This window comes from Perissodus microlepis, chromosome 2 (assembly GCF_051167445.1).
Source record: "Perissodus microlepis isolate ML-2025 ecotype Zambia chromosome 2, ASM5116744v1, whole genome shotgun sequence".
In the NCBI taxonomy this organism is placed as follows: domain Eukaryota; kingdom Metazoa; phylum Chordata; class Actinopteri; order Cichliformes; family Cichlidae; genus Perissodus; species Perissodus microlepis.
In genome coordinates, this window is record NC_140462.1 from 27,718,736 (window position 1) to 27,740,919 (window position 22,184).

A 22,184-nucleotide genomic window follows, 5' to 3' on the forward strand; every position below is an offset into this window, starting at 1 on the left:
ACTTTGAGTGCTCGAGTAAGAAAGCACTATATAAGAACCAGCCCATTTACTATTATGTTATTATCTTATGAATCAAATGTAGATCTTCCCTTTAAAGCGGCTTGATTGCTTAGCACAAATACATGAGAGCCAAGCAATCTGAGGTTTTGGTCATATATCAGAACTAGCAAAACCACGCATGTCTGGTGCCATGTGCACCCATGTAGGAGTAACAATTTGACTCGACAGAAAAATTCACCATAAAAAACACAAGTGGCAAAATAAATAGATATGAGCTTTGGCTGACATACTTTTATTTTTTCTGTCCTAAGCTCTATGGCCATTTCCATCACAAAAGATACAGTATATGAACCAGTGCAAATGTTAATAAAGAAAGAATGTACTTAATATACAGTACATGTATTAACTGAAAGAAGCAAAACTAAAGACCAGTTGTGGTGCAATATTCTATGTTGGGTGTTTTCAAATTATTTTCTACAAATCTTTAAACGTATTTTGAAAAAACAAATTCTGAAACCAACATGCAACAAGTGGTGCAAATGCAAAGTAGATTGAACGTTTTGAACACAACTGATTATTGATCAACATTCTTCTTTAATGTTGTAACATTATTCACACGCTGAAGTTATCACTAACCAAAACCTTGTCTTGCCAGGAACCAAAGCCCTTCTGCAACAGGTACGCCCGCAGCACATTCTTGGCTTCCTGGTATGGCTTTGCCATCATCTTCAGTGACCCAAAAAATATATAGTATGAATAACAGCTTGGGGTTCTTTTTAAAACAACAATTCAGCAAGTCAGGAAACGGTCATTTAAAAAAGCAGAAAATACAATAAGCTTGTGTGGTGGTTATTTTAACATGTGTTTAACAGCATTTGCTTTCTATTGGATCAGTGTACAGCAGTTTATATTGCTAAAATAAAGTTTCAGATTACGCAGAAGAAGGTGCTGAGTTTACCTTGGCTTCTCTGTAGGTACTTGTGGCCAGCAGGTCCGTCCTCTGAGCCTCTTTGGCCACCAACCTGAAGCGGTGCATCATCGCTGCTTTGCACAGACGGCTTGCTAGGGCAGATCCACTCTTAAAGGGAGAGCTACACACCAAACAAATAAATGAGTATGAAACTCTAGTTATGATGTTCTAAGACAGCCTGAGTTGAGTTGTGTCAAAAAAAAGGAAACTGCCTATAGTTCTCAATTTATCTGGTAACATGTTAATTACATTTCCAAGCGGTCTAGTAAAAACCTTAAAATAATCTGATCTTTCAATTAGTCATTTCTCGTATATTATTTAGGGTATACACCACCAGTCAAAGGTTTGGACACACGTTCTCATTTAATGTTTTTTCTTTATTTTCATGACTATTTACATTGTAGATTCTCACTGAAGGCATTAAAACTACAACTGAACACTTGGAATTATGTAAAACAAAAAAGCGTAAAATAACTCAAAACATCCATCCATTTTCTTCCGCTTATCCGGGGCCGGGTTGCAGGGGCAGCAGGCCAAGCAGAGAAGCCCAAACCTCCCTCTCCCCAGCCACCTCCTCCAGCTTATCTGGGGGAACACCAAAGTGTTCCCAGGCCAGCCGAGAGATATAATCTCTCCGGTGGGTCCTGGGTCTGCCCTGGGGCCTCCTGCCGGTGGGACATGCCCAGAAAACCTCGCCCAGGGGGCATCCTTGTCAGATGCCCGAACCACCTCAACTGGTGGCCACCTCGTTCTTTCGATATGGTGGAGCATGTGGCTTTACTCAGACCCTCCCGAATGGCCGAACTTCTCACCCTCTCTCTCTCTCTTTTTTTTTTTTTTTTTTCTCTTCTGAATTGTACTGATTTTATTGAACAATTAAACAACACAACATTGCAGCTTCAATAAACTAGGACATTAAATCATAGACATTAATTAAAAGATGCGTATGTGTGTGGTGTATTTTATCTATGCACGTGAATGTTTCTACGTTAATTATACACAATTATAATACACTTCTCCCCTCATGCTTATTTAGTAATTGTGTTTGCATTCATACTGTTTCCAAGCACAATATATGGTGTTTTCTGGGATTTTTGCTTCTCCTGCAGTAAAGCCACAGTTCGCAGAGGGGTATCGCTGCTGCTCATCTTCTTCAGCAACGCCTCTACCGCCAGCTTTTTCATCCTCCTCTCGGTCTTCATTTTTCCAGACCCCTTTCCGTTGAATCGATGGGAGAGCTGCCTAAAAGCTTCTTTTGGAGTTTGTTTCCGCCCAGACTCCTCCACGTACTCAATCTTGACGTCAAGCTTGCAGCCATCCTCCTTGAAGTCTTGCATGAAACCTCTGTATTCTTCTCTGCGGCTGTACTTGTCATCAAAGCCCATCTTGTCCTCAATGCACTAGTCACCATTGGGCAGGGCACCCTTTGGTGCTTTGACACGTGCTACTTTCTGCACTTGAGTGTCCAACAGACCCTTATTTTTGCACAGCAACAGTGCAGCAACGCGGCCAGAGTTGACGATGGGCTCCTCGTCCAAAATGGTGGCAGAGGCTGTGGTGAAATCTGGTTGTTTTTGCTCCTGATCCAGGTTAACTGTGCTCCATCCAACATTCTCAGCCGTATCAAGAGTCTTAACCTCCAGCATCATCTTTTTCCTCCTCCTGTTCAAAGTCCATAATGTCTTCCTGGTCCTCTCTGTTGCCTGACAGTCCGTATGTTGGGATATCACCCAGGGTTCTGCAAAACTCTGAGGCAGCATTTAAAACAATGCTGTTCCTCTTGTCAGGATGGTCTTCGTTGTCATCTTTAACAAGGTTCTTAACCTGCTCTGCCACTTTCTCCCCAGAGTCTTTCAGGAGCTGCATTTTCTTCAGCTTCCTCTGCTTCTGCAGTTCCTGCTCTGCCTCATCCTCCTCAATTACAGCTGGCTCAGGAGGGGTAAATTCCTCATGGTGGGTGATGAGTCGCTTATGTCCATTTCTGTCCTCCTGATGTCGCCAGACAGCAGGGGGATTTCATGCGTCACCACCTTCTCCACTTCTTGGTCTTCATCATTCTCCTGTTTGAGGCCTCGGCCACGTGTCCTGGAGCCAAAGTCAGAGCTGCAGGTGTCATTGAGGTGAAGTTCATCTGCAATGGATGTCTTCTCCTTCTTCCTGGTCTTCTTCACTCTATGATTTGTCTTTTTAAAGCCCACCATTTCCTGTGTTGTGTAGTACTCCGAGGTGATAGAGAGTGCAGGCATTTCCAAGGACTGGGTTCTCACCCTATCTCTAAGGGAGAGGCCAGCCACCCTTCGGAGGAAACCCATTTCCGCCGCTTGTATTCGCGATCACGTTCTTTCGGTCACTACCCACAGCTCGTGACCATAGGTGAGGGTAGGGGCGTAGATCGACCGGTAAATTGAGAGCTTTGCATTTACGCTCAGCTCTCTCTTCACCACAACAGACCGGTACAGCGCCGCTGCACTGCAGCCGCTGCACCAATCCATCTGTCGATTTCCCGCTCCCTTCTCCCATTACTCGTGAACAAGACCCCGAGGTACTTAAACTCCTCCATTTGGGGCAGAGTCTCGTCCCTGACCCGGAGTGGGCACTCCACCTTTTTCCGGCTGAGGACCATGGCCTCAGATTTGGAGGTGGTGATTCTCATTCCCACTGCTTCACACTCGGCTGCGAACTGTTCCAAGGCGAGCTGGAGGCCATCACCTGATGAAGCCAACAGGACCACATCATCTGCGAAAAGCAGAGATGAGATCCTGAGACCACCAAAGTGAAAGCCTTCCGCAAACTTGGCTACGCCTAGAAATTCTGTCCATAAAAATTATTAACAGAATCGGTGACAAAGGGCAGCCCTGGCGGAGCCCATCACCCACCAGGAATGAGTCCGACTTATTGCCGGCTATGCAGAACAAGCTCTTGCAATGGTCGTATAAGGACTGAATGGCCCGTAGCAATGACACCCCATACTACTGGAGCACCCCCCACAGGACCACCCGAGGGACACTGTCGAATGCCTTCTCCAAGTCCACAAAACACACGTAGACTCAAAACATGTTTTATATTTTAGATTCTTCAAAATAGCCATCCTTTGCTTTGATTACTGCTTTGCACACTCTTGGCATTCTCTTGATGAGCTTCATGAGGTAGTCACCTAAAATGGCTTTTCAATAGTCTTGAAGGAGTTCCCAGAGGTCACAAGAACTTGTTGGGCATTTTTGCCTTCACTCTGTGGTCCATCTGATCCCAAACCATCTCGATTGAGTTTAGGTCAGGTGACTATGGAGGCCAGGCCATCTGGTGCAGCACTTCATCACTCTCCTTCTTGGTCAAAATAGCTCTTACACAGCCTGGAGGTGTGTTTGGAGTCATTTTCCTGTTGAAAAATAAATTATGGTAAAACTAGTGTCACTAGTGTGACTTCAATTTTGAATAAATCCCCAACAGTGTCACTAGCAAAGCACCCCCACACCATGACACCTGTTCCAGCATGCTCCGCAGTGGGAACCATGCATTTGGAAACCATCCGTTCACCTTTTCTGTGTCGCACAAAGACACAGCGGGTGGAGCCAAAGATCTCAAATTTGGGCTCATCAGACCAAAGCACAGATTTCACTGGTCCATGCGTTTCTTAGCCCAAACATATCTGTTATTGCTTTTTCTTAGTAATGGTTTCTTAGCAGCATTTTTACCACAAAGACCTGATTCGTGCAGTCTCCTCTGAACAGTTGATGTAGAGATGTGTCTGCTACTGGCATTTATCTGGGCTCTCATCTGAGGTGCTGTGGTTTCTGAGGCTGGTGACTCGGATGAATTTATCCACAGCAGCAGAGGTGACTCTTGGTCTTCCTTTCCTGGGGCAGTCCTCATGTTAGCTAGTTTCATCATAGCACTTGATGGTTTTTGCAGCTGCACTTGGGGACACATTCAAAGTTTTTGCAATTTTCCAGACTGACTAACCTTCAGTTCTTAAAGTAATGATGGATTGTATGGGCTCAAATTGTGGTCATAAATATTTTGTACCTGTAAATCAAATGCGTATTTAGCTGATTGGTTCTTGCCATAATATGAAATTATAACAGTTATCAAATAGGGCTGTCCACTTTGTACCAACCTGACTTCAGCCCAACACAACTGATGGTCCCAAACCCATTAAGACGGCAAGAAATTACACAAATTAATCCTGGCAAGGAAAACTTGTGAAGTGAAAACTATTTCAGGTGACCACATCATGAAGCTCACTGAGAGGCCAAAGGTTTGCAGCACTGTCAACAAAGCAAAGGGTGGCTACTTTCAGTAATCTAAAATATCACATATACTCAGAGTTACTCATGATTTCTTTCTTTGCTACACAATTCCATATATCTTGCTTTATATATTTGATGTCTATACAGGGCTCTAGAGTGCGACCAATTTGGTCGCAAATGCGACCATATTTTTCAGTGGTGCGACTAAAAAAAAAAAAAAAACTGTTCGGGTAACAAAAAAAAAAAAAATCTCTGCAACTCTCCGTGTGGTAAACAACAGACACACATTATGGCCCTATCGTGGACTAAACCAATCAGAGATAGTCAGGGGCGGGACCTCTCTGATTGGCTGTGGTCCAGTTGAAAGTGCAGTTGGAAGAGGGAGGTGAGTAGCTTGAATAAAGCGATATTATTCATTAAATCCTGAATGGACTTTTAAATATAACTGTGTTTTGCCAGTAACGCCAGATTCTCAGATTAAAGCTCACAAAACTATTTCAACAACCACCAAACATTAAGTGAGAGCAGGTACACGGATTCCACACAAAGACGTAAACACAGAGCGGACCCGACACATCAGAATCAACTTTGTCTTTCTCGGCTTTCTCGGCTTTCTCAGCCGACGGCCCGAACACGGACACGCTGTCGGAGCTCAGCGATTCTGATGTGTAGGGTCCGCTCTGTGTTTACGTCTTTTTGCGCTGATTCTGAGCTGCAGGTTTTGTCTCTCTCCAACCAAAATTCGCTGAGCCAGCAGCAAAAGAAGCGGCAAACTACGCTTCACATTTGATTAATGTCGTCATGAATTTCCTCTGACTTTTGCCGTTTTGCTTCCACCACGATAAAAATCACACTTCATGCACAGCTCTCTCTCTCTCTCTCGCTGTACTTCAAGAACAGTTTCCCGTCTCAAATCTCTGTTTTCTGCATTATTCATTCGCTCATTACCCACCAGTCTACCGTTGTTTACAGCGCTGTCTTTTTCTTTTTTCACTTAAATGTCCTCGGACAAGAAAGCCTAATTTCTGCTGTTCAATACTGAAGAAATTTAAACTTCTTAAAATTATGCAAAATTGCAGAATATTGCAGAATATTTTTAAGGTTATCTGCTATAAAAGGTCAGGTCAGAAAAATCTCCTTCATGGTTTTCTGTGTTTTATTCTCAGTTACTTTCACACAAAGGCATCTGCTGTGATGTTCACAATTCTAATGAAGTCTCACATGTATCAGTACTGATAAATGATCAGAATTATAATATTTCTGACTGTCTGAGGCTAAATTGAATCGAATCAGGACTTTGAGAACCGGAATCGAATTACTCAGCCCTAGTGAGGCTACTCACTAGGGCTATAAGCCTGACAGAAGTGGATGTAGCTGTGGGTAATAAGAAAAGATGAAAAGAACTATTGATAACTTTTTTGTTAAGGCCTGATCTGTCTGAAATTCATAGCCAGTGCTCTGACACAGTGCCATCAATCTTTGAATGCTGAAAAAGCACAGTGTATCCAGAAAACACATTATATGCTGCAATAAATGCATTGCCCAAGTGTCCCCTCTCCCCACTGCCTTTCAGCAGCATGCAACAGCAAACAGGTCGTCAGAGGAGGCCAAGATGATGATTAAGTTTAACATTTTCTACAATATTGATTAAGCACTTTAAGCACAAGTTTGTTAGTTAATAATTTAGAAATGAATATTGTCTGTATGGACTTCCCCCCCAAAGAAAGTGCACATGTAAAACTGCGGTGTTAAGCGATGTGGTTGAAAAATTTGAGTGCGCCTAACTTTTTTGCTGGTACGCCTAAATTTTTAAAGTTAGGCGTACCGGTGCGCCCAAATTTTTAAAGTTAGGCGTACCGGTGCGCCCATGTCAAACAGTTAGTCTAGAGCCCTGCTATATCTACAATCTAGAAAGTAGCATAAATAGAGAAAAACCATTAAATGAGAAGGTGTGTCCAAACTTTTCACTGGTAGCGTATTATTTTAAGATGCTTCATTTTAAAAGTATAACTAAAATAAAGCATATAAAAATAAGTAAATAAGTTACCCCAAAACCCCTCAATTCTCCCAACTTCCTATACAGTGATTCTTACTCCTCTATGGTCTTGCCCTCCAGACCATCCACAACCTCCAGGGAGCTGTCTCCCTCGCTCCAGTTGATACCGTAGGTCAGCTGGTTACCACCTGCACGGCTGGAAGCCACAGATGGCACCAGGCTAATATGAGGCCTCATCATGCAATAGAACATGGGCAGCTTGGAGGTGATGCCCTCTACACGGTGGCTGACAGACATCTCCATGCCACGAATTTCACTACAGTCAGAGTCACCTGCAAGGTTGATTTAAAGTTACAAGACACAGAATCATATATAGTTTCCTTCAGTTAGTGGTATCATTTTTTATGACTAATCTTGCTGCAACCTGCAATTGTGAAGGTGTTTGACTTTGTTTGCTGCAAATATAGAGTACAACTCATTTTGGAGTTTCCCCATCCCTTACAGACTGAATCAATGTGGTCAAAGTCATTATGATTATGAAAAAGGAGAGGAAGGAAGAAAATTATTACTTTACCTTTGTAAAAATAACTTGGAAACTTGAGGATACACTACTGTGACATAATGATATATTGTCAAAAGGACATTATTTTAAACTTGGGGAATTTGTCAACTGTTTTTCACCTGCCTAAAAGCAGGTGCATACATTGAACATCTTATGTAGGGTTACACAAAGTTACAGAAGGAATTGTATGAGTATGAAATGTAGAGCCATCAGTTTGTTTCTTTGCCACATACAGTGGAACCCCGACTTACGAATACCCCGTTTCACGAAAAATTCAAGTTACGAAGGCACTGAACGGCAATATTTCTGCCTGTGTTACGGCAAAATGCCCGAGTAACGAAATCCGCTGGCTCTGATTGGCTGAGCCTACAATGCCCACAATGCCTTCTGAATCGTGTGACAACCCCTTGGCTTCCGTACTTGAGCTTCGCTGTTCCACTTGAACAACGTATTGTTGTTCTAGTTAGCAATTAGCCTATAGCCTATCGTTCAGCATCGCCTCACTCAAAACGCGCAATGGGTGCTTCGACTTACGAAAATTTTCGACTTACGAAAGACCCTCGGGAACGAATTAATTTTGTAAGTCGGGGTTCCACTGTACTTTTAAATGACAGCAGGTACTACACTAAAATCTGTCTTGGAAAAACAATTTGCCGTATCTTTTTATGATGTGAAGTACACCCTAATAGACTCCTGAAATAATAGGCCCTGAAATGAAATGAATTGAATCTTTAAGATGCTTGCTCTATTCCATTTTTAAATTGGGACTGTGTGAGAGACTAGTGCTTTGTAAAAACTTTGTGAAATGACAAAAGCACAGGAACTGTGTTCATATCACTATTACCAGCACAAATGAAGACGTCTAGCATTCACCCACGCTGTCTAACCCAGTGCCAATGTGGAGTGATTCTACTGGTGTATTTGGACTTGGGGGTGATGCACTTTTGCATAATGATAAAAAAAAAATAAGAAAACAAAAAAACAGGGTCTCTCATTTGCTACCTCCTCATATTTTGGAAAAGGTAACAAATACAGGGTGATTCCCAACTACCCTTAAGGAGCATGACTGATTTTATTACTTGCCTATGAGGATGCTGTGGACATAGATGGGCTCGATAAAGTGGCTAAGCAAGGCTCCCTGGTATCCAAGGACCTGCCACTGAGTGATCTTGTCTGTTGTGGACATGCTGACAACTTTGGAGTTAGAGTGATCAAGGAGTGATGAGAAAACCGAGAACACCTTTTAAAGAAAGTACACCTTTATACTCATGCATCAACACAGGTACAGGTGAATCATTTAGGTGTTCAGCAGATAAAAGAAATTAAACAACACCTTGCCCTCCACAGACAGGTGTAGGCTGATCTCGTTGTTAACTTGCCATGCTGACATGGAGAGTGGGTTCAGGCGCCTGCAAATTAAGCAGAAAGGTGAGAAAAATATTTCTGACCTTGAATAATATCTTTAGAGATATTATTTAGAGATATATCTTTCAAGATATTATTCAAACTTCTATAACCCGAACTGTTTAAACTGAAGTTCTAATTAATTTAACTCTTAACCAACATCACTCACAGATAGCTGACATCAGGTTCTTCATGGACCACGTTTCAGCCGCATTCCAAAAACCAATGCAAGCTGCACTCACACACTCTGGTATTATCTTGGGTGCCTTTTGTTATGCTAACCTATGCTTCCTAGTGTCCTCTCTTCTCTCTCAACTAGGAAGTCATTCCTCACTATATATGAAGGAGATTCAGATTTCTTACTTCCACAAAAAAGAAAAAGAAAAATGGCACTTAAAATGAGGAAAATTGTTGTGACTTAATGACATCCGTTTATCTCACAAGTAACTAATATCCGGTCTTTAAGTCTGACGTCATTAGCCGTGTGTGGGCCCAAACTCCGCTGCAGGTCCCTAAGTCACACGATCACTGCGGCATCACTGAGAGTTAAAAACTGTCTAAATCCTTTCATCTGTAATAAAATGATCAGTAGTGGTCTGTAGTTACATCGTAAGGTTTTAAAAAGTGAGCTTTAAAATGATTAGCGGTAATAAAAACAGAGAGGCCGACAGTGATCAGTGACTGTTTTTAGGGGCTTGTTGAGATCAAAAAGAACAAGATACAAAGCATGAAAACGTAAAAAACAAAAGCCTTAGTAGTTTGGGCACGGAAGCAGGATTCACCACGTCATCACTTAAAGACTGGATTGTTTAAAAGTGATTTATCAGTATATGATATGAAATCAAGGTATGTCAGCTTCACATTTCTCTCTTTTATAATTTTGCCAGTGTAAACTAAGAAGCAAGAATGAGAGTGAGTGAGGAAAGTGAGCAGACATGTTACCATAATGAAAAGCACCACCGAAATTTGCTTTGCTCATCTCCGTTTTGCGTTTTGGTGGGTGGAGAGGCATAAACATGTGGGAGGTTCAATCAAATGTGGTAACACGAAGTGAGTTTCAGGTATTTTAGTGGAAAATGTGTGTTAGACTTTGAGCTAAGCATACATGTCTCAGAGTTGTACTGCTTTTGCTGCATCAATCTGCTGCCAACTGCACTGTAAATAGCACAAAGTGATAAAAAACTGGGATCTGATCATCATCCAACCTCATACAGATACATGTTAATGTGCTTTAGCTAGAAACACTCAGTCAACTATTAAAGTTCATGCCTTTTTTCTTTTTAGCATTTTCTGCTCAGCACTGTTGAAGAAATAGATCCAAGTCTTGTTTTCTGACAGTTTACCGGGATGGTGCATGTGCATAAAGATTCTGGTATTCGGGGAGTTTAACAACCCAGAACCACAGACCACATACATTTATGAAAAAGCACAAGAGGATAGTAGGGGAGTACAATCAGTGGGGATATGTTTACAGCGAGCGCACTACCCACTAACATTTGTCTCCATTCATCCACATTAAACAAAAACAAATAGTAATACATCAAGAAGCAATAAATGTGGGGTGACAAGAGCAAAAACTTGATTGATGTGACGTGATTTTTTTTTTTTTTTTTACCTCTTTTAAAATAATTTTCACCCATGGACTGATCAAAATGTATTATTACTCTATAACCATTTAAGACAGAGGTGTCCAACTCTAGGCCTCAAGAGAGGGTGTCCTGGAGTTTTTAAAATGTGTCCTTGATCCAACACAGCTGATTTAAATGGCTAAATTACCTCCTCAACATGTCTTGAAGTTCTCCAGAGGCCTGGTAATGAACCAATCATTGATTCAGGTGTGTTGACCCAGCATAATATCTAAAATCCGCAGAACACCAGTCCATAAGGCCTGGAGTTGGACACCTCTGATTTAAGATTTATGAAAATAAGTTCTTGCCTGTGAGTTTTCAGAAATGGTTCATGTGAACAGATTCTTATCTACATCATCAAAATAATGTTATATATAATAAACCTTTTTAGTCATGTTTCAAAACTAAACTCTGCCTCCTAAGTATAACAAATCTTTTAGTATGAGATTTCCATACAGCCATTAGACTTGGGCCTTATATGTTCCTCTTTCAGTCTATTAAATCACTGCTATTATCAGAACCAGGTCAAATATGACATAACTGCAGCCTCTGGCTGGAAAAGCACTGCACCTGACACAGTGTTGTTATGTATTGGTATTTTTCCTATATTAAACTGAGTATGAGTAAACTGCTAAACTGAGTGAGATGAGTAAGCCAATATTAAAAAGGTCATTATTATGCCAGAGCCTGTGTAAACCATTTCAGGTTCATGCTGTGCGTTTCAGTCATTACTACAAAGATGGGTAAGAAGCAAAAAAATCTGCTAAAATGTAGCTAACATATTTTTGTTCACCTGTTTTCAAAAGCGAGAGAGAAGAGGCGTTAAAGGAAATGAACTTCTGTGGGGTTAAGCTGATAAGCACTCACAGTTTGGAAGGGATCTGCGCAGCACCCTTTGGTAGTTGGTTGACATAGAGGTGAAGAGTTATACCACTCTTCAGGCTGAGGAAGCTGCTGCTGCTGCTTTGCTGGAAGATTGACTTCTGAGTGAGACTTGCATTTTTGCTGAAAAACATCAGCAGGTGCCGGTACAGGAACCTGCCAACAAGGAGATATTACTTATTCTGTGCAAAGTGGTCATAGATCTATGTAGTAACATTTTTTAAAAGTGAAAATCTGCAATATCACTAAATCTTGAAGTTAAAGCTACTATACTGACCCATTTGAGCATAATGTGAGGTTTGCTGCAGTTAGCTTACTTTAAGGTCTCCAAAAGACAAAGAAATACACAAGCAACATGTTTGCCCGCAGACCTCAAAGCATTGCTTTCAGAGATCTCTTAACAGGAAATAAAGCCAGCCATTGTCAGACACATTTGCACATTACCATGTTATCAGAAAAGCTCCTAAAATAAAGTCTAGGAATATAAACCATTACTTGATTCATACGAAAGATACACTTGTCTTTAAAGAAAGCATGATTATATCCATGCAAGTTGCAAAAAAAACAAAAAACAAAACAAAAAAACAAACAAACCAAACGTGTCTGAATGAGAAACATATTCATAAGTAATTGAAGAAAACAATCTGCAACATAACATATTTGGGCCTTTATTTCTACAGGATGTAAGAAGCCCTTTATATGACACCCCCAGTTACAGTTATCATTAAGCTCTTTATACATGATATAGTCATTAATCTCTATATATTCAGACATGATAACTATTTCAAATTAAAAGTCTACTAGAATTTTAGTGGACAAAACATATTAACTGAAAACATTTGCAATCAGCCTATACCAAAGTACGTCAGGACACACAAATGAAACCTTAAAAAGGCAATGATTATATTTGATTGTATTAATGAACATGATTAACCCTTTAAGACCTACCATAGAAGTCCGCCAGAGCTTATCATTATATTTTACATGCTGCAGTCCCATTTCTGGGAGCATTTCAAGTTGCTATACATCAATACAACCATTATAGCCCACATTTTAATAATATGTATGCATTAAGTCCATAGCAACTACATAAATTACAAAAAAGTGCAATACACTACAAAAAAATTGAAAATTGTTTTTTTTTTTAACATATATTTCTAGTTAGAGAAATTTAAGGTTTATCCCTCAAAACTGTAAATACAAAATAGTTTCCAACAACAGGAAATTTATTTTGAGTGTCTTCATAGTTTTATTTTTGAGATACACCAATTTTTATATACTGCAGGAAAAACGAAAATAAATATTATAATGCAAATTTGCAAAAAAAACCAAAAAACAGCATGTGCACCAAAATAAACTATTTCCAGCAGTGCAATTTGAGTTCTAAGCATCACAGAAACTATTCAGAAAAGCATGAAGTCAAACATGACTTTTAAAAACACCAGTATAGGCTTATAAGGCCCCGAAGGTAAAAAACTATATTTTCTGCGAAAATGACGCCACTTCCGGTTTCGGGCAAGTAATGGCGGACATGCGATAGTTCGCCCTGACGTCTATTCCAACATAGGAAGTGTTATGAACAGCTGATCGGATCGGCAAAGCCTGTTTCTGGAGCTTGTTGCTGCAAGTGCTTTTTATGCAATTTTTGCAAAGCTGCATGTGGAAGGAAACCGTGACTTAGGACAAGCTGATGGCATAAGATGTAAGTACAACTCCTCCGGTTTCATATGCAAAAAAAATGATTGCGCTAGAGAGGAGTTCAGCCATCCAGGAGGGGCTCAGAGTAGAGCCGCTACTCCTCCACATCAAAAGGAGCCAGTTGAAGAAGTTAAATTGGCTCCAAGGAATGCTTGGTGTTACCCCAGACAAGAATGAGGAGGTGGGTGTGGAGAAGGAGGTCTGGGCTTCTCTGCTTAGGCTGCAGTCCGTGACCCAGCTTCAGATAATTAGAAGAAGACGGATGTATGGATGGATGTATTAATGAACATCATCTACAATCTACACGCACATTTTAAGTTGGGGACCAAAAGTGTACTCTGGATTTGCTGGTTGAACAGTATAAGCTAGTGTAAAGCACACTTTTGGGCTTTTTATTTTTTTAATAAAGTTAGTTTTTTAATAAACAGCAAAAAAGTGGTAAAGACAAGTAAAGTGAGCTAAGAGATTAGCTCGGGTATTATTGACTTGCATCTGTGTCTAAATAACCATCATTGATAAATAGGAAAATGGTAAATGGACTGGTTCTTATATAGCGCTTTTCTACTCTGAGCCCTCAAAGTGCTTTATACATTACGACATTTTAAGAACACGAGATTTAAGTGTACATGTATCCACTTAAACTGCTGTGTTGTACTGAGGTTAGAATGAATCATCTTTGGTTTAGTATGTTCCATTAGCCAAACAATTACCGTTAGAGGTCTATTTATATCTACAAAAACCACAAGGTAAATGAAAAATATGTTTAACCAGAGTCTATAGCTGTAAAATATTAGATTTAGAGAAACAGTGTGCAAAATATTTATTGGAGTAAAATAATCGAAAATGTTACAAATTATGATATTGATATTGTTGGCATCACTCAGCCACGACATAATATCACAAGTAATTAGTGATTATATTATATTTTATTACATTGCAATGCATATAATATAACATTACAACATATAACTAATGGGTATTTTAAAAATCAGGTTTCAAATTTGCATGGAAAATAAATACTGCTTTCCTTTTTCCATCATGGTATAAAGTGGAGAAAACCATTTGCTATAACGTGACATGACACATAAAAAAATATGGGTCATGGTTGCAACAAACCTCATAAGAGATCTTCTTGCTGTGACAACTGCGTGTGAATCATGCACAATCCTCCCGTTCGATGAGATACTCTCTTTTGTATTAAAATTACCGGTCCCAAGAGCAACCACTTCATATCCATTGGCTAGAGAAAGACAAAAGTGTGAGGAGAGGTAAATACAACATATTTACCTGATAACCACTCAACATATCATTCTATAACATTTATATAACTCATGTCTGTTTCAGTTTCCTTAACAAAAGTATTGTTGTTCTATCTATAGCTACAGTTTTTCAGACCCCTTACAGTCCAACATGTCTTTGCACAGTTGTTAGGCAATTTTCATCATCCTCCAGCGAATGCCTTGTTACATTCTCCATTCGCATTAGTTTCACGTGTCATACTCAACATATGTCGTTGGTACATAACTTCTCGGTGACTAAAATTTTTTATCCATGAGAGAATTTTGTGCGACTCACCATTAAATAAGGAATTAAATTTTTAAAAAGTACTCCAGGCCTGCCAAAAACCGCTCACTGAGCAGGTTTTTCCTTTCCTATTGATTGTTAAAGTTCAACTGGATTTTGAGGTATGCTTTGGGTTACTGCTGCGTTATAAAAACAGTCATTGGCTGTCACACAGCACTAAGGCATAACATGACATGCCCAGACCTATACCAATCAGCTGAAAATTTCGGTTTGGTGGGGAGAGTAAAGACAGGAGCATTAATTGAAGCAAACACTGCATTTTCTTTCTTCACACATAAAGCTGTTATTTTCTGTGTATCTTATCTGCATATAGTACCTGTTTCCAAAGGACTCTGACAGAAGATGTCTCTTTGCTTACTTTACACACTGGAATTCTTTCAAAATATATTTTGGCTTTTACTCTGTCATCTTAAAGAAGAAATTCCAAGCAACGGATAACTTCCGTGCTCTTACATATCATTTAACTCTTCTTTAAAGACCTCGGTCTGAGGAGCTTGAGATAATTAATAATTTACCAGTACCTGATAAATGCTACCAGCTGACAGCTGTTCAAAAGTTAAATGAACAATATTTGTCTTCCCACTAAAGAAAAAAAAAAATTCCATACAATAAACTACATGTTTTATCTCCCATCCCTACAAAATCCTGTCATCCCCTGTACAGATTCTTCAATAAATACAGTTTTTGTCTTACCTGTCAAGTTTTTTTTTCTCTAGGACGATGTGAAGGAAGTGTCTTTGGGTCTAACATTTGTACGCTATACAACAAATCAAAGCTATTGTATTTCAATGAATTGTTTTTGTGCAAAATCCAGCACTTAAAACTAAATTATACTAAAAGTAATGTTGTACAATAATCTTAGAGATTAGATAACAGCAGTTGCTTATAAGACTAATTTACATTGGAAGGAATTAAAAAAAAACTGTTGTCACTATATTCAAGATGAAGATTTAAATCAAGCATTCTAAAATCTTTTTTCCACTAACAGACTGGTTACCATCTATCGTTCTTACTTTGAGGTCTCACTTACAAGTCTGAAGAATGAATGCTGCTGTGGTGACTGCACATCCGGAGAACTCTGGGTGACTATTCATCAGTTTCGTGAGCTGATCCCTGACAGCATGTGGAATCTGCAGATTGACAAATGCCTTCCTTTCTGTACAACAGGTGAGATAAAGAAAACGACAGGTCTTCAACTTATTCATTTGTCAGTTCATTGTCTATCCACGTGTCAGTGCAAAACACAGCCATCTCAAGGCTCTTCATATTTTAACATATAAGCTCTAAAATGTTAGATACTGCCCGAGCAACCACTTGATAACAAAGGGAAGAAAGAATTCCCTTTTAACAGGAAGAGACCTCTAACAGGACACGGCTCAGTAAAGAGCATAAAGTGGCTAAAAATAACAAACAGGACAAAACAAACTATGAGAGAAAGAAAAAAAGTGCATCACCGGAGGTCCACCAGCAGCCTGAACTTGTAGCAGCTTAATGAATACAAACACAGCATTTTCGAGCCATCATATCAGTGAGAGGTTCTATGACTATAAGATGGACTAGCTTGGTAAGCTGCTTAAAACCCAGAGGGAATAAGTACTTGATGCCTCCTATGGAGATGTAGAGGAACTTTCACTAACATCTGTTTCAGCTCAGCTAACACAAGGACAGACATAGGAAATCTTCAATAACGCCTGTACTCATTTGTTAGATTTTTACTTAAGTTCATTATTGTATCCAGATTTGTATTCATAAAAACTCTTTTAAAGATACCTTTTCCATTTTTATTTAAATGTACTCATTTTTGTGTGTACATTGTGACTTGTTGAGCTATTTTGCGTTTTCATTTTGTATTTTCTTTGTTGACCTATGATATTTTGTCATTGGTTGTATTTACTACTTTGACACACTAATTTCCCTACTTTGGTAGTTAATTAAAAAGTACAGCTTATCTAATCTCATCTTATGTAAGGCTAGCTCATGGTTGTGTGCCCCTGAGCTAGCCTGACTATTAGCCTCTTCTTTTTCCTTTAGCTTTCTTAAGCTTCTTCTTCTATTTTCAATTTAAATGTACTCCTTTTGTATAATATTTAACTCACTCAGCTATTTGTCTTGTCATATTGCATTCTCTTTATTGACCTACGATATTTTATTTAAGCTATCTTGTCACATGTTGTGTTTACATTTATGGCTGTTGTCACAGTAATTTCCCTACTTCGTTGATAAATAAGGTAGAGGTTATCTAATCAGATCTTGAGGGATTGTTCAGGGACAGATGTTCCAGTAGTGAGTAGTGTTATCAAAAGGGAAACATGAAGTAATTGTGAAAGTAGACAGTGTGTTTGTCTCCCAAATTGAAACCAAGGACTTGTTCAAAAGGACCTGCTCTCATTACAAAGTATTTAAATAACCAAGATATGACTAGATAAGTAAAATGAATCATATGACCAAATTTGTCTCCGACCTTCAAATTAAACATTGCTGTTGTACTTTAGCAGACAAAATCTGTAAGGCAGGAATGATATCGCATAAATGACATGCATGCATCAGCAGTGTACACCCAATCCAGCTCGCCAGTCTATTGCAGGGCTCACACAGAGGCAGAAAACCATACACAAACACAATCACACCCTAAGGCCAATTAAGAATTGCCAGTTAAACTAAGACACATGTCTTTGGACAGTGGGAAGAATCAGGGCACCCAGAGAGAACACCCAAGCATGGGGAGAACATGTAAACTCTACATACAAAGGCCCCAGCTGGCCGGACGACTGCCCTGACTATATCTATACCTATCCTAAGTCATAATGTATATCCCTAACTCTATCCAACATAATCATCCTTAACACTTAGCCAGACCAATGTGATGGCAATGCCAAAGACAAAAAAAAAGGTTATTGCACTTTTAAAAAATAAAATGTCAGTGGTCTCAAATCAAATTATGCAACAATAAAATATGGTCTGTGTGCTACGTATACAGATGTGTTCAAAATATTACTGTTAGTGTCATTTACTACAAAATATGCAAACAGAGAGGTAACAAGTCAGTCAAAGAATATAAAATCCAGAATTACCGAGCATGGCTCTACGAGCATGGCTATCAGAAATGGCGGGCTCCTCTTTTACTGGCAAAGGTGCAGGGACATCCAAGGCTAAAGCAGGCAAAGAAGTGAATGAAATGTAAAATGTTTAAATGTGCATTTTTAATGTTGCCAAATTAATTGTCAAAAATCGGTGGTAAGAGTGGCTCGAAGAACATTTACAGCCTTACATTTACTTAATGTACAATAAAAATAAATAAATGTAGCAAAAAGCTGTGTTAAATGGTGTATCCAATATTAACAACAACAATGGCAACAACCAACATCATAAATACTGTAAAAAAGTAACATGTGCATCTCAGAGTCTGCAGAACAAACACTTTATTTTCATCAAATACTAACATGATGCTTCAGGAAGTGCAGATTTCAGACTCTCCAGGGTGGGCTGGAGATCCTGAAAAGCGAGCTCCGCTGCATTCAGACGAGCCTCCTTCTTTGTTACCCCTATACCAGTCTTGTACTGTACTCCATCGATCACAGCACAAAAGGCAAAATAAAGCCCTCTAGTACTGGCTAATAAAAAAAACAGGAAAAAGTCATGAATTTTACTACAATCATACCCCAACATCTGGCTGACATCTTCTCTGTCAGCCACTGTGCATAACAAAAAGTCACAATTTGTGAAGAGCCTTCAGTTTGTATCCAGTCTGAAATGACATCAGCCTCTAATGACTTAGCCTCTGGCACAATACCTTAATTTCTTGAACAACAGTTTTTTTCTTTTTCTTTGTATAAAGGGGTAAATAACAAAAGGAAAAAATCTAGCATAGACCTGATCTTGTAATTGCATTATAAATAAAAAAATAAACTGCATTATTCTAATGTATTTCCAGTTCACTTCTTACTTGAAAGACCTTAAAACATTGCTGCTTTTACCTCAAAGGTAAAAACAGTAATATGTAATGATAGAATACATAGCTGTATTCTATCATTATAAACAACGCCATGTGGCATTGTAAAGCTGTCTGAATAGATTATGTGAAGACGTCTTCATAGATGTTGTTAAAGATTTTAGATCTGTATTTGAATGTGCCCCCGCATGCTCGGAAGATTTACCTGGGGCTACTGTCTCCTTCATTTCCAGATGGAACTGCAAAGTCTGGGCAAGCTGATGGAGCAAAGATATAGCATTTGTCTCTCCATTCCTGTATCTGTCAATCAGTGTTTTAGGAGAGACTTTTGGTCTTCCATCATGACCTTAGTAGGGAAAACACGAAAAAGCAGATTCAAATTTTAAACCCATATAGATTCTATTTGGAGGCCTGCAACAGAAACCACAACTTAAAGGGGTTGACACATTGATTATCTGGAGCACTGTGGGAGCTGTATCTGGAGTAGATTAACTTCTCAAACCTACCAGGTTTAAAAGTGCTTTTCACTTGCTGGTCAAAACCAGTATTCATGTTAGATGGTGATCGGGTTGGTCCTGATGTTGTTGGCAAATTCTTCTTGAGCATTTCTTCAATACAAGTTCCTCTGGAACCCCGAAATGATCCACCAGTTGGATACATCCTGCCAAATTTCACCAGTTCTGAAAAGAGGAGAACAGCACTGTTTGACTTAAAGCCATGTCTTATCAACCACATTTATCTGAACAAATAAAGTTTAAAGGGTTTCCTTAAAGCAGGGGTCTCAAACTCCAGTCCTCGAGGGCTGGTGTCCTGAAACTTTTCCACGTGTCCCTGTTGCAACACACCTGAATACAATTAGTAGGTCACTAGCAAGACTCTATAGAACTTGACTGCATGCTGAGGTGGTAATTCAGCCACTTGATTCATGTTACAGCATCTCATGAGTGAATGAACACGGTGGAATAAAAATACTTTTAGAAGTACATTTTTCCAAACACTTACATTTACTTGCGTAGGGTTGAGGTTGCCAGTTAAGCATGAAGTTAAGTTCTATACTTTTGCTAATGACCTACTAATTTTATTCAGGTGTGTTGTGGTGTTCAGGACACCGGCCCTTGAGGACTGGAGTTTGAGACACCTGCTTTAAAGGTTTTAAATGCAGAAAGTTCCCAGTCTTTAGGCACTTTGCTACCAGCAGCCTGTTACAAAAGCTCACGGTTTGTTTCTTTTTGTTTTGGTTGAAACTATGGACAATTTCAAAGAGCTGACAACAGTTTGACAAACATACAATAGTTTTACACCTACAAGGTGATTTCCAAAGAGCTATTAACTGAAAACTTGGAATGGCAAACTTGACATCTTTTGGCATGAAATGTACTTTCTTCTAGGGAAGAAAAAAAAAATGCCCAAAGTACACAAGTGGAGGCCAAAAATGAACTACAGCAGATGTACAGTATCTGAAAGTCATGTCCCAAAAAAAAGAGAGGAAAAAGTCCAGCAAAAACCTGATACCGACTGGAACTGTCAGTAACACAAAACACGTCTTATGAAGTGATGAATTCAAATGTAAAATTTTTGGTTCAAATTGTGATTGATCTGATAAAACGTGTTGGAGGCTCTGTCATGGTTTGAGACTGCATCTAAGTCAGTGATGTTGGTGATCTTTTCAAAATGATCAGAATTATGAATGCAGAACAGTTTTTTTAGATTTTGATACACCATCACCAAAGCATCTGATTCACAACGGCTATATTTTTCAGCAAGACAATGATCCCAAACACACTGCAAGTACAGCAAAATGATACCTGGATAGAAAAAACACACAATAGAACACCCAGAGACATGGATTGGCCTCCCCAGAGCACACGCTTCAACATTACTAAAGCAGTGTGGGAGAGCACAAGAAAGGGCAGCGAACTGACATGACATGAATGACATTTAAGAAACCTGGAGATCTATTTCTTTAGACTACCGAAAAAAAAAATATATGAGAAAGCTTACCAAATACAGTTCAGACTGTCCTGATTTTCAGAATGGTGGTACAAACTCTATTTGTTGCCTTAAACACTCTAAAGAGATATATGTTTGCACATATTTCACTTTAAAAAAATATAGGGCTTTTTAACTTTATGTATTATGTGTTTTAATTTTTGCTCTTTTGTTTTATCTATTGTTCTTAACTTATTTACTGCACAGCACTTTGGTCATGTGCTGGCTATTTTAAAGTGCTTTATAAATAAAGTTGGATTGGAAATTTCAATAAATCGCTCCATTCTTTCTCCTTGCAAAATATAACTCAAGTATTTATAGATAGGCCAAGCGTGGGCTAACTGCTAAAATGCAATTTTGCTAATTGCTAATATTATTTTTTTCTTTAGAAAATAATTTTAGCGCTTAGCTTTAACAACAGATACAGAAAATTCTTTACGTTCAAAAAGAAAATAGCTTAACGGTTAAGGCCCTTAACTTGAGGGTCACTGTCGCTTTAACATTTGAGATTTAACTAGCTAGCTAGCGTGCTTTAAAAGAAAAAAAAAGGTCAGAGTTCTGAACAAAGTCGCTAATCTTTACATCTTCGCTTTAAAACAAACCTAGCCAAGAAAACTCGCTAGGCCCGCTACATTTACCCACCTGATATACTGTGTACATTAAGCTTTGAGTTTTGAATTATACATGTAAATGTGACTACAAAAAGGGGCAAACACGTTTTACCTGTGCTGACAACCTTGGACGTAGCGGTCGCCGTCAACGTGTGAACCTTCATGCTTGAACGTGGGCGTTGACGGTTGATCAGGTGACACACGCTGTTTGGAAAATGAATGATGACGTTAGCTGTAAGTTTAGGTGCTACGTTTTTGGGAGGTTTAATACACATTGTAACTTAAGATCGATGTTTGAGGTAAGAAAGTGGCACATTATTTATTTAATTTGGAAAATAATTTTACTTTTGTACCCTTTGTACTGGACAGCAAGTGTCCATAATTCAGGAAGCAGAGGGAAGGGGGTGAAGCAGTAAAACTGTGAAAGGTGGAGTCAAACCTGGAGCTGTCAGGAGATGAGGTGGACAAAGGTCAGACATTAGAAACAGGAACTTTCACCTCCCTTTCACCCATAGGGAAATAACTCACTTCCCTATGGGCCTCATCCAACCCATCACCTGACAACACTAAGTATGACTCGCCTTCAGAAGATTTCAGTAAAATCCTGAAATCCTGTCTGTTCCACTGAGCCCTCTGACATATCATCAGTGGTCATGGTTAGTGC

The 22,184-nt window shown here is 39.3% G+C and overlaps 1 protein-coding gene and 1 pseudogene across 1 annotated transcript; both read right to left on the minus strand.

Moving 5' to 3' along the window:
• Window positions 1-285: 285 nt before the first annotated feature.
• Window positions 286-21,731, minus strand: adad1 (adenosine deaminase domain containing 1 (testis-specific)). The gene is made up of 13 exons (XM_084954133.1): window positions 21,633-21,731; window positions 19,427-19,600; window positions 19,126-19,266; window positions 18,412-18,582; window positions 18,043-18,120; window positions 16,002-16,127; window positions 14,504-14,627; window positions 11,675-11,845; window positions 9,109-9,184; window positions 8,866-9,015; window positions 7,311-7,552; window positions 959-1,091; window positions 286-726 (listed from the first exon to the last, which is right to left on the minus strand). The coding sequence occupies exons 1-13, from the start codon at window positions 21,682-21,684 to the stop codon at window positions 613-615; spliced, it is 1,752 nt and encodes a 583-aa protein (XP_084810259.1). The 5' UTR covers window positions 21,685-21,731; the 3' UTR covers window positions 286-612.
• Window positions 1,999-3,282, minus strand: LOC146392842 (U4/U6.U5 tri-snRNP-associated protein 1 pseudogene; annotated as a pseudogene).
• Window positions 21,732-22,184: the final 453 nt, after the last annotated feature.

Coding starts and splice junctions, on each gene's coding strand:
- adad1 (XM_084954133.1), bottom strand. CDS start 21,684: ATGAAGGTTCACACGTTGACGGCGACCGCTACGTCCAAGGTTGTCAGC. Junction 9,185..11,674: donor GCGCAGATCCCTTCCAAACT/GTGAGTGCTTAT, acceptor CTTAATTTGCAG/GCGCCTGAACCCACTCTCCA. Junction 9,016..9,108: donor ACCTGTCTGTGGAGGGCAAG/GTGTTGTTTAAT, acceptor TTTCTTTAAAAG/GTGTTCTCGGTTTTCTCATC.